This window comes from Pieris rapae, chromosome 7 (assembly GCF_905147795.1).
Source record: "Pieris rapae chromosome 7, ilPieRapa1.1, whole genome shotgun sequence".
NCBI lineage: Eukaryota > Metazoa > Arthropoda > Insecta > Lepidoptera > Pieridae > Pieris > Pieris rapae.
In genome coordinates this window covers 6,465,322-6,478,236 of record NC_059515.1, presented here as the reverse complement: position 1 = coordinate 6,478,236, position 12,915 = coordinate 6,465,322, and the positions used below count along the sequence as shown (strand labels likewise).

General features: G+C 33.3%; 1 protein-coding gene across 1 annotated transcript; it reads right to left on the bottom strand.

Moving 5' to 3' along the window:
* Nucleotides 1-20: 20 nt before the first annotated feature.
* On the bottom strand, nt 21-5,176 carry LOC110998749. The gene is made up of 4 exons (XM_022267523.2): nt 5,067-5,176; nt 2,034-2,353; nt 1,190-1,525; nt 21-893 (listed from the first exon to the last, which is right to left on the bottom strand). Exons 1-4 carry the CDS (start codon nt 5,075-5,077, stop codon nt 238-240), a joined length of 1,323 nt encoding a protein of 440 aa, XP_022123215.1. The 5' UTR covers nt 5,078-5,176; the 3' UTR covers nt 21-237.
* Between the last annotated feature and the right edge of the window lie 7,739 nt (nt 5,177-12,915).

Below are 12,915 nucleotides of genomic sequence, written 5' to 3'. Positions count from 1 at the left end.
TTTAGTGATTAAAAGAAATGTAAAATTGATAATTTTAATGTAATTTTTATATACAATAAATAGACATTTTATAAAAATGCATTTTTCTTCAAATGAACTCATCATTCATTAACACTTATAATAGGTCCAGATAAAGGAACATGACTAACGCGAAACACAAAAATCGAGAACAAACCTCATATTTACACGATAACAGGCTATATACACATTTAACTAATAACATCGAGAATAAAGAAATTATAATAAGCCTCCAAATGCGCTGGCTTGGGAGTGTTGTGCGTCATAATACTGTTTGCATTCCTGCGTATTATGCGTGTTGAACGCGCAATCCGTATAGTTCCAGGCGTGCATCTCTACATTGGCTTGGGAGCAATCTTGGCTATATCTATAAAAACGTTGGTCTTCCATTTCCACCGGAGATTCTCTCGTGTCGATTGGATAGTACTGTGCTTCCTCTGGGTAATATTGCTGAGGATACGCCTGTTGATCACAGTATTCCAATTGGTATCCGGTTCCGAAAAGCTCCGGTGATGACGTTTCGCTAGATTCGGATCCGGCCGCTCGTTGCCATTCAAACCAATATGAATCTTCGGGCCTTGAATTTTCACTGTTTAAATCGGCGAACGTCGGTGGCGATTCAAGGGTGTTCTCTTCCATTGGGAAATCGAGTCGTATTGGTTGATCTAGTTGGAATATTTCCTCGGGGTGGAAAATGTCGTCAGCTGGTAGAGTACCGGGGTCGTATGGTTGCTGATGTGGGGCTGAAACTGGGGGCGCTACGTAGGTGTAAGGTTGTTCGGATTGGGTCCATGTTGACGTCGTAAATGTTTCATTTGAGATTTCGGGACGCCACCGGCAGTTGCATTCAAATGGACCACATGTGCACGTTAAGCCTGCAAAAATAACAATATATTAGAGATGTCATAAAAAACTGAATGTAAAGTGGAACTTGCGAATAAAAATGATTATTTAATATAAATAAGACTTGAATATTAGAGTCAACAGAGGCTTTGTATAACAAATTCTGCAACTTTAATAGTCCTATTTATTCTAAAATTATGCCGGATACAAGCTGACATAAAATTTAAACAGATGTTAATTATGACAGGTTCGGAAAGAATTATCCTAGCAAGAACAAGAGCTGAAAATAAAATTAACTGCAATAATTCAATATAAAGGATATATCTACCTCTTTGACTGTCTGGAATCAGTGGTGGTGGCTGAAGGTTGTTCTTTTGTGTCATTTGCTTGTCAGGCTTAACATTAAGGATCTTATCGGCGATGGCTGCTTCTCTTGCTAGTAGAAGAGCTAAGCCTCGCACTCGCCTGCCTGCTCCCAGGGTCCTCCTCACTTCACTGGCGCCTTTAGCTTCAGGTCTAGGATGGTCGTGGGAGCCTTTTGCTTGAAAGAATATTGCGTGCTCTGTATGTCTCCAGAAATGGGTCACAGGGTAACCGCAGTGACCTCTGCAGGGCTGGACTTCTAGTCGTCCGCCATTGCAGAGACGATTTGGACATGGTTTACCTAATTAAACATTTTAACGTTATAAGAAATAGTACAGGAATGGTAAAATGGGTAACCAGTTGTTAGGTAGCAAAGCTAACGAATAAAACTATACATTTATATCAGTAAAATATTTAAATCGTAGTCATACAAAATGTTGAGTAGCGAAAACACTATTTTTACATAAGCGTACAAATATAAGGTTGGTTAATTCATTAGCTATCTTACGCTTACGGCCATTCAAGTATTATGTAAGCACTGGGGTCTTTGATTTTCTTATTTGGTGATTACATTAACAGTAATTATACATTTTTACACATAGTACCCACTTATTGTCTATTCTTTAAAACGATATACATTTTCGAGGTTTCTTACATAAATGAATTCGTTTATGTAGTATTATTAGTGAGAGCTATGGTTACTTTTGCTGATCTTAGGGGGGGGGGGGCTAAATTATCACGTGACTATTTTTGTATAAACTAGACTGACGATTGGCCTATAAATATAACCCTATAACATTGCTTATAACCTTGCTGTTTTTTCCTTGCTTTATCACAAATCGCTGGTCGTAAATGTACCCGCGAACCGTCTGGCAATCTACACCTCGTAGAACAGACGAGTACTCCAAGACAGCTCTTCTTCAGGATGTGAACGTTGTGGTTATTTGTATTCCTCATTGCCCAGCCAGAAGCATGCCGCCTTGCCTCCTCACAGCCAGGGGGATAAACTCGTCTCACGTGGCCATCACACCATTCTCCAAACGTGTCAAAATGTGTCACTCTGGGCACGACGGCGTCATTAATGTCCCATTCAGGTGTAGCGTGTCCGTCTGACATGTCACTCCTGGTTCTGAAATGGAATTTATACATTGTACATATGCACTAAAAGGACTTTTATTATTGCCTCATTATTAAAAGCAGAACGAAAATATAGAGAAACCGTTGTTACAAAGGGAGCTGCAAGCACGCGGAAAATTTGTCACGTAAATATACGAAAACGTATCATAAAAAGACATGGTACCTACTGAAGATACAGTTTAAGTGTCGCGACACCTATAAAGGAATCTATCCAGTAGTAAAAAGATTAAATAGGTACCTACGTTGTTAAGAATACAAGAGAAATGTGAACTTAAAAGTAATTATTTCGAATACAACGTTATCCTCTCGTTTATAAGTTGTAACGTATATTGAAATTTTGGTCTGCTTTATCGTTATTCGTTGAGAAAGCTCCCCTTTACAACGTCTCGTTAAGCCAATTGAAAAGTTGGAGCTTTGGGGAGTGCGTTGCTTAATTGGTATACGCGTTTGAACCTGTTTAACAGTTATATAATCGTATATGTATATCATTGTAAAAACAAAATGTATTAATTTTGTTTGTTGCTTAAGATTAATGAAAAAGTTATATACTTATTTATGATGAAAAGCTCGGTTGGTCATGTCTAAGTTTTTTTTTTTGTATTTCATACATGACAGCACAGAATCGTATTTTATTTTAAAAAAATACAGCCTTCCCTACAATTTACAGTCTATTTTACAGACTTTGAGACAGTTTCAGGAACTTACGCCCAAACCCAATAACGTATCTCAATCCATTTTTGACCATCTGAGATGGACATCTTAATCCAAATATTGATAAAAGTTATAATAACCAATCGACGTATTGTAATAGCCATCAGTCGATACAAGCTATTCATGGTAAGTCGGAACGGTGTATGTGGGTAACCTTTGTATGAAAATGACAGTTCAACTGTGCCAATATCCTATCTTAAGATTAGACATGTATATTTTAATATTATTTGTACTTATTACTTTATTTGCTTTATATTTATTATCTAATATGAGTGTAAAAATCAAAGAGATTTCATTCTATCCATCGCCAAAAATGGATTGTTAACATATAATAATAGGGTTTTAATTAGGGGTTCGGGCGTAAGTCAATATACTGACTCATTTTTGGATAATAACTTGAATACATATTTACTCATTTTGTTAACAACAAGTCTTGCAGTCAGGATTTAAATGTACTCATATAAAACTATCTGTTAACTATAAGTTATTAACTTAAGTAAAAGAAAATGCTAGTTAAAGTTTCTTTATACTAAATATCGGAGCTTTGAAAAGGGATCCCTTATTTAATGTCAATGAGTTTCAATTAAAACCAATTGCTCCGACACCTTACAGTTACCCTAAGCTAACATTATGTTTGCTTAGTCATCTATTTAAGTTACAAACTCCGTGTAAATGTAACTTATAAAGTTATTTGAATGCTAGATATAATCAGTGTTTTGTATTTGGTATTTTAAATTAACATTAAAATAAAACTTCCTATTATATTAATAGATTTACTATATATTATCGAAGTTTTCAGTGCTTAAGTTAGTTAAATATGTTTTATATATTGTAGCAGGTACCTATTCTTAGATAATATTTGAACTCAGACTAAACTTAGTCCTGCAGAACTGAAGAAAAACTATTTTACGTACAGTTTAATTCAATTTTCAAAATTCAGTGTTGATTTGGAATATTCTACATAACAATCTAATAAAATAATTAAGATACGTATAATTGTGATTTTCGTCTTCACTTGCACAATCGAATTAATAAAATATATAATAATAACATTTTATTCACATGACAATAACAGAAAACAGGAAAGAGATATTATTAATTAAATGATGACAATGTCAAACTCTTAGTGCTAAAAGCAGTTTCTTCGAAAGCAAATAACTAAATTTCTCATATTAACAAATTTAAAACTTGTTTTATTGTACGTTGGGAAGAAATTTTTATCCTGCATTTAGCATTGGTTATTCTAGCGTTTTTGTATTAAATTTAATGTATGTTTATATGACACGGCGTCATATACTTTTGTATAATAATTAGAGGACCTCAGTACGAAAAAAATAATAAGTATAATTCGCGAAAAAATTGAATGCAGCCAACAATTCTTGTCTTTTATTGGTTAACAAAAATATATAAAATTATAGCCTGGTACGGTATGATGTAAGAGTTATGAAAGATTACCTTTTAAAACTCCTATATTATTTGATTTGGTTAATGATTATTATATTGACCAGATACATTTTCAATAAAATTCTTTAATGTAAATCTACCTAATTTTAAGTTAATAAAAGAACCCGTTACAAAAAATTTTCATTATCTATTAAAATACTTTTTGAGTGCAGCGCGAGCGTCTAAGTTATGTTTTTAGTTTAATTAATAAATACATACCTATGTATTGTCAAAAATCTTGATTTCACTGCTTCTAAATTTGATTTCTTAGTTATATCATCAATCATGTCAAAACAACTATCTTAAACTTCAAACAAATTCAAAATCATTTATAATTATTAACAAAATGTACACTTATGAACGGCAACAAATAAATACATATGAAATGCTTCTAATTTTACATTTACTGCCAGTTCTCAAATCAAGGACGTAGAACGGAAGAAAAGAACTAGCATCTAACTTGGAATCCCTATTCCGTAATAGAAATTGCGTTTTAGGCAAATGAAATTCGATCAGATAAACATAACGATGAAAAGTAATTTAATACTTACAGGATAACCATCTCCAATAATGTAAAAACGTAATCACAATGTCTGTATCACACACACAACACGTATAGTTCAATTCCGTGATCCCGCATAAAAACTTCACACGCGGTTCACACGAGACCTCATAGCTCACTGACTTTAACGGCAAAAATAAACACAGGGATGATTGTCCCCACCGATATCCTTAGGGTAAGCGTGATCAGCCAATAACAGAAAAGCATTTTGTAATCCCCGCCCCCTGACCAATCAGGGCTCACGCTTCATTTTTACGCGTCCACCAATGGCGTTGATTTACGTTTTCAGGAAAGGCCAGATGGGATATTTCAGATACATCACCTAGTTACATACTTATCGGTTCTCGTATTGATTTTTGTGTTTCCCGTGCGCCGTTACTGTTTTGGTTTGTTATTTAATATTTAAATTAAGATGTCAATTATCCCTATCCATAAATTAAAGAACTTTAAACCAAACGTAAATCTAATATCATGATAATAATAATTATTTATTTATTCAAGCATACAATCATAAGTAGGTTATTATTGTGTTAGTTACAACGTTGATCTAAATATTATATTAGTAGGTTAGATTTAAAGTGCAATACTACATGCAAAAGTTAACTAGGCACCTCGCAAAGTGTCATCCAAATCAGGTGCCAAGTTGAATTGGTCGTGTAGTAAGCATTCAGCCTTCCGCTATTACCACCAGCATGCTGTTAGGGCTCCGCATGCGGCTTACCAGAGCTACAACTCGATTGATGACAACGAAATGACAATGCACTAGACGCTACCTACATGTTTTTGGAATAAAACATTAATATTCATACATAAAATTTAAATTAAATGTAAGTTAAAATCCATCAAGAACGAAGAACGGACGAGAAGCAAATCGTTGTATAGAACTGCAGCTTCTAGCGTCTGATACAGCTCTTTGCTTCAATCAGATCATCTAGATTTTCTCCAGTATTGGCTAACCGTTTGAACTCCCAGGGAAGTGGATTCCACATTTAGCTGGTTCTCAAAAGTGAATCGATGCGTGGAAGACTGACTCAAGGTACAAAAGTGCTAATTTAAGTGCCATTAAATCAACCATTCGTAGATATGCAGAATGTCGATTGAAAGAGGGAAAAAGATGCGGGCGTTTGTTATATTATCGGACCAATTACGTATGGTTTCAAACTCAAACTTAAAAAATATCTTTATTTATATAGGTAAAAATTTACACTTATAAACGTGAAAAAAAAATTCTTACCAATTCGCAAGTCAAGGGCGTAGAGCGGCAAGAAACTTTCCGCCACTCTTTTTAATCGCTAAGTTTTTAGTTTAATTACAATTAATTTTTCAATGTTGTTTTAAGTGAATGAATTATTTTATTTTAATATACCACTATGTTATAACCTTAATAAGTAATTAAGGATCAAATTCAAAAAAATTAACTTAAACAATATTTCGTTCAGTTTTTTTTTAATTTCCTAGGGATTTTGCTAGAGGCGGAGCCGGGCGATTGCCATGTGTAGCGAATCCAGTGGCAATGCTGAACTTTTAGACAGAGTTATTTGTAAAGAAATGAACAAGGAATGACGATCGTCATAGCGGCTTCTACTGTGCGTCCAGCTATTATTGTAGGTAATCTTCTTTGTTAGTAAACCAAAAATCCTAATCCTCTTTGGCTAATAATGTTTCTTAGAATTACCATAAATTAAACCTGTGTCTATAAAATATATCATAAAATGCTTTTAGCAAAACAAACGTTTATTTGATTACATCACACAAACATATAGATATGTATAAATGGAATACAAACACATTTATTACCGCAATTACAGTCTGCCTGCAATTATGAAAAATTCAAAAAGTATTTGTATATTCGTAATAAATATGATATATTCCATTATTATGTGTTGACACTAACAGCAAAACCAAAATATTATTAATTTTAACGTAGCCAATGTGATCATACATATTAGGTTATATTAAATTTTCCATGACGGCAATTGTGTAGACTTAGTAAAATTTAATCCCATTAATAGAACTAAAAACGTCGCCTCTTATTGTAACGGTAGAAATAAGGTAATCTTCTTAAACTCTGCTATACATGTTAGGCTCCGTTATTTGTAAACAGTTACTAAGCTGTAAATTACCCCAAAAGGCTTAAAACTAATTGTTTAAGTCTCAGGCAATGGTTTAATCCAGCTCCCGTTGATTTGGCGGCTCGTTAAATATTCGAACAGGGTTAGAAAAGCAGACTATAAAAGTGATTAAAGAATCTGGATAAGTCGAGAAAAAAAAAGATGTGTGTACTTATGTACACGCGTTAGAAGTTATACATCTTCGGCGTATGGAAAAATCTAAAATGCAGTTGTGATTAACGATAAATATTAAAATTAATCAAAAAGATTTTATTTAAATAAAAAAGGGTTTATTAACTAAAAATATGACAACACAGTAAAAATATACAATCATTTATCATTAAGGCAATGAATCAAATATATTAATAATAAAAACACTAAAATAATATTTATTTATTCACACTGTTTAATTGTACCCTTACGAAACACGTGTTCTACATTTAAAAATACTAGAATATACAACTTGAACATAGTTATCAATTTTCATACCACCTAGAACTAACTTCATGCTGTAGGTGTCGGTGTGCGCGCGCATCGTAAAAATTCACTCTCATCATTTTTCTCCATCGCGCCAAAAAAAGTATAACTTCAAAAACGTGTTTATCGGATTAATACATTGATAAGTGTGTGTGGGCGGGGTCTCTTCCGGTGTCACCCGATACACCAATTGACGCCCAAATAAAAAACAAATTGCACTGGTATTAACAATTTGCGTCCCCTCGCCGCTCCGGATGTTGTCAATCCGCGAAATTGAAAACAATTCCTTCGTAGAATAAGATGATCGTACTTGTCAATGTATTACTCATTACAAGGGCCATATAATACATAAGATATGTAGGAAAGATCGGGTAAGTTTTAGTAAAAAAATTTGTAATAACACTGTTTTAAACAAAGCATTGATCTGTCTCTTCATCGCGGAAAGAAAAGAAAGGAAAGAAAAACACCACCCTGATTAAAAAACGTGTGTCTACTTCTGTAGAAATAAGCGATAGTAACAATAGAAAAAACATAAATATTAACTATTTCACAATGTCGGTATTTTGTGAAGGTGTGCGCGCATCTTAAAAATTTACTCTCATCATTTTTCCCTAACGCGCCAAAAGAAGTACAACTTCTATAAATGTTACGCCTAAGCGTTTAGTTTTAAAGCAATACGCGTGTTTTTAACAAGTAGCTGGCTGCTAAGCGATAACGTTTCGCAACGGCATTCGAAATTCAAATCAAATACAGGTCGCAGTGTCCATGACAAGATAACCCCAGATAACGAATCTCCACATCGCCCTATAAGCCTTTCCACACAACCGGCGCTCAAACAAAGGATCAAATTAAACAAATCCGCAGACAATCGCGTTCCAACGAACGAACATGAAAGAGAGTTAATCAAACACTATTTTCCAAGCAAATACGTTAATACACCCCCGCCTGTGACATTTCGCAACTGTCATACAACAAATAGGTTTATGATTGACCTCACTCTTTCGTCTATGACGAATCCGAAAATGCGCAATTGAGGAATTCAGCTTTGCCGGGTGTAATTTTATGAATACTGTGATGACTGGTATTGATTTTGTAAGACAGCTTCTTTAACATAGTTAAACAGCTCAGTTTTTGATTAAATAACTTCTGATATAGACTTAGATGTTTGCAGTCGTTGTATAGAATTTCGTGCAATAGACAATATTAATGTTATATGAATTACCGACATATAAGTAAAATATAAATATATTTTTATTAGTAATCAGTGTAGTGCTTACAATTACCCAATCAACCTACAAAGACAGTTAAAATTGTATTGTGATACTAATTGGTTAAGCGAGGAAACCCCAAGGTCTGGGGTCACCCGTACCTAGAAGACGACAACTTAATTATTAATAAACGCCTAAGCACCTGAACCCCACGGCCCAAGAATCTCTACTCCAAAGGAAACAAAATCGAGGTTGAAGCAAAATCGACTCAAATGTAAGAGATATGTGAGCCGTTTTTTATTTTTCGCCTGTTCTGCGGCCGACCCAGCCTTTTTGCTTGATAGAGAGAGGTGAGACGGGGCAAACGTGTCCATACAAGTTGCATCCCATACCAAAGCCAAGCCAAAGATATATAAGTATTAATTAGGTAACTTGTGATCTATGGGCTGACAATCGAAGTACTTATATGATTTTACTGCGATAGCTACATTTTATGTACTTAGTATGAATAGTTTCAAATGTATGTGATAAGAAAAGCCTACAGTATTTAAATTTTTCGTGAAGCAATATTTTTACATGTTTTCTGTCTTATCCATTTTTTAATATTATCTTCAGATATTTATGTTATGAAAAACCAAATGTTATTTTTTTTTAAATCAATAGGTGAAACAAGGTGAAAAGTGACAAAGTTTTATTGTGGAAAGCTGTGTTCGTAGTTAATTTATTACCGGCCGTTATCTATAGTATGCGGGTGCGCGCGCGCAGCCATCTACTATCTTCTGTTTGACATGCAGCACGTGCCTCTACAAATGTATTAGGAAAGATGTCTTTAAACTGTACCTACAGTTTGGGCAAACTTTAGAATCCGTTGGAGGTTTTTATAAAGGTTTTTTTTCTTTGACAAGAATGATTGGGCTTAACATAAGTAATTTGTTAGATTTAATGTTTTAGCTTTAAACAAAGTATCTGATTTTTTAAATTGGTATATACATTTATGGTTTCAATATTTTTTTTTAAATAAATAAAATAAAAATAAAATACGTTTATTTTGGAACATAAGATCTTATAGGTATCACTTATTCCACGTCAATTTATTGGAATGCAATTATAAATTACTGTAATAAAATGAGTATTACTTCGTATTCATAATTAACATATCTTTCATAATCTGTGATCACACGACACAATTTTGCGAAATGTCCAATGAGTCAATGTAAATAAATTCTTGTTTTTGGGTTTTTGACAATCACTTCCACCTCATCAAATTGGCACCAGTTCATGAACAATGACGCAAATTCGATTCCACTCGTTAAAACTTTTCCATCTTCAGGCCTCGGACTATACGAAAACGTCAAAAACACTCCTTCCTCTCAAAAATGACAAATGAATAAATGTGTAAACCAGATTTATATAGAATAATAATTTCTCAAGTTTTTAGCTGAATAACTTATGAATATGTTGAACTATCAAAGTGCGAATAACCCTTGCTAATAAATATAGTAATATATTTTGCATAAACATGGGCACTATGGCAACACTTTTAAGAATACAAAAGAATAATGATTCATAGCGAATTTATACAAATTGTTTTTGTTCGTTTGATTTTAGTGAAAGATAGTATTGCTATAATTTTATTAATTTATTTATTTTATTTTTTATTTATTTAGACTTTATTTCATTATATTTATCCAAAAACAAATAACCTAATACATAAAAAAAAAATAAGAGATGCAACGTGCGGCCTTATCGCTTATAAGCGATATCTTCCAGGCAACCCCAGATATCTTGATACGTTTCAAAAAGATACTCTTTCGTCTTTAAGTGTTGAAGTAATATTAGTTATGAATCGAATATATAAAACTATTTACAAAATAAATACTTGTAGGTATGAATACATCACATTTTAGATTTATCAAACATACACTGACTGGAATAGGCTTCCGGAATGTGTAATCAGTGCACCATCATTGAACTCTTTTAAAAATAGATTGGATATTTTCTCCAAATCTCAAAATACGCGCGCATCAGCTTATTAAGCTGCTAGTGTGTAAATACATAATAATACACAACTTTCAATAATTTCCGTAATTTATTTGAAAAGTTCACACAATAGTGCGTTTAAAATGACGTTTCATAATGGTTTATGGTTGGGCCATTTCACGCTCACCCTTAAACAAAGGGCGAATAATCTAATAAATGAATAAAGATGTTGCGTGATTTCCCGATATCATGACGTGGGAACGAACCTTGATTGGTAAAATTAATTAATTGACAGAGGAATGCTCGTGGGAATTTGAGGAATCTATTTCCCAATTGTTTTATAGTCACAATCTCATACAATACGCTATGTGGAACCAGCTGCCCATTGAGGTATTTCCGTACCAATACGATTTGGGGTCCTTCAAGAAAAGTGCGTCAAATTTTAAAAGGCCGGCAACGCATACGCGAGCCCTTTTGCATGGGCATATCACTTACCCTGAGGCTGACTAAACCATGAGGCACACTGAAGTCCGTTTGCCTACCTGTAAAAAAAAATTACATTCAAATTTTATGGCATCGCACTTCTGATTATAAATAAAAACGATACAACATTCTGCTGTATAACTAAATAAAATATTTAGGTTTGCGTAATTTTATCAAAATAAAGTTATTATTAATTTAAACTTAAGCCACAAATTTAATCTTAAATTACAAGGAAACTAATGATGGGTTTGATCTATTAAACTATAGGTATAATTACATACACAATATGTTGATACACATTAAATATTAAAATATACGTCTTAGAAAAATAACTAAAGTTATCTAAGTTCATAAATATATAAGAACTCATTTGTTTGTGATTAAAAAAACATATGCCGTAATTCCGGAAATTCGATATTTCAAACGCATTCCAAATTTAAAAAGCAGCCGTCGGAGCATTAAATTTTATTTCAAGCCGCGAATTGCGGAGGGTGGCCAAATCGGCAGGGCGCGCTGTTCATATCATAAATAATACAAAAAAACATATTGCATTCTTTGCTCAACTCATTATGCGCAATTAGGTACGATTGTGACAACGGACATGTGAACGGATTTTATTTTGACTATTTAGTTTTAAATTTTGACGCGTGCAACATTAATTGTTTCAATAGGCGCATCCATATTTCTTTTATTAATTTATTTGACTCAAACTTAAACTAACTATTCACATAGGTAACCAAATACCTACACTTATGAACCTCAACAGAAGAGATGTTAAATTAAATCTAAATTTACATTTACTACAAGGCAAGAAGAACTGGCAAGAAACTCGGGAGTTTGCTGTCAAAACGAATTCAATTTCCATATAAGCAGTGCTTTTTCTTTTAGTTGGTACTGGAAAGTCACCGTATGTATTAAAATACTTTATATTTTTTTTGTATATACAAAAAGGTTTCAAGTATATCTTGACCACTATCACAATATTTAATTCCTTACACCGACTACCTTGGGGTAACAACAAATCCCCCAAACAGCGCGCTTCTGCACACTTTAGTTTTGTTTTAACAATAAACCTTTGGATAGAAGGATTAAAATAAACTACCACGAATCTGTCATCAGCGGCGTGTTTCTGGATTATCACGGAAATATTTAAGACCATAAGTTTATTATTCCAAACTTACCTGAAATGGCTATCGCTATGTTTATACAATTTGTTAACCATAGACTTAACAGATTATATTACATTTATTTATCTAATTTGTAAACTTAAACGTTTTACAGCGTTTTAATGCGCGTGTTTGAGTTTTGACCCCTCTTAAATAGAGCACATTAGTAAAATAAGAGCTGTGGGAAAAGGGTTACCGCGTATACTTTATGTTTATTGTTATTAGAACAATATTTGTACTAGAGATGTACGGTTATCGGCTTGTGTGACGTAAATGTACTAATTAGCACACCTCAATAACAATAAATCTTTTAAAAACCGATTAAAAATATTTCTTTGTAGCTATTATATTGTTGAGAAAGCATTGTATTAATTTAACAACTAGCCTAGTGGCTTTAGCGTGCGACTCTCATC

What these genes read in the sequence shown, in the direction of transcription:
- LOC110998749 (XM_022267523.2), bottom strand. An exon ending in AGCAAGGAAAAAACAGCAAG is followed by an intron (nt 1,526 to 2,033) that starts GTTATAAGCAAT and finishes ATGTTTAATTAG; the next exon opens with GTAAACCATGTCCAAATCGT. An exon ending in GATTCCAGACAGTCAAAGAG is followed by an intron (nt 894 to 1,189) that starts GTAGATATATCC and finishes TTATTTTTGCAG; the next exon opens with GCTTAACGTGCACATGTGGT.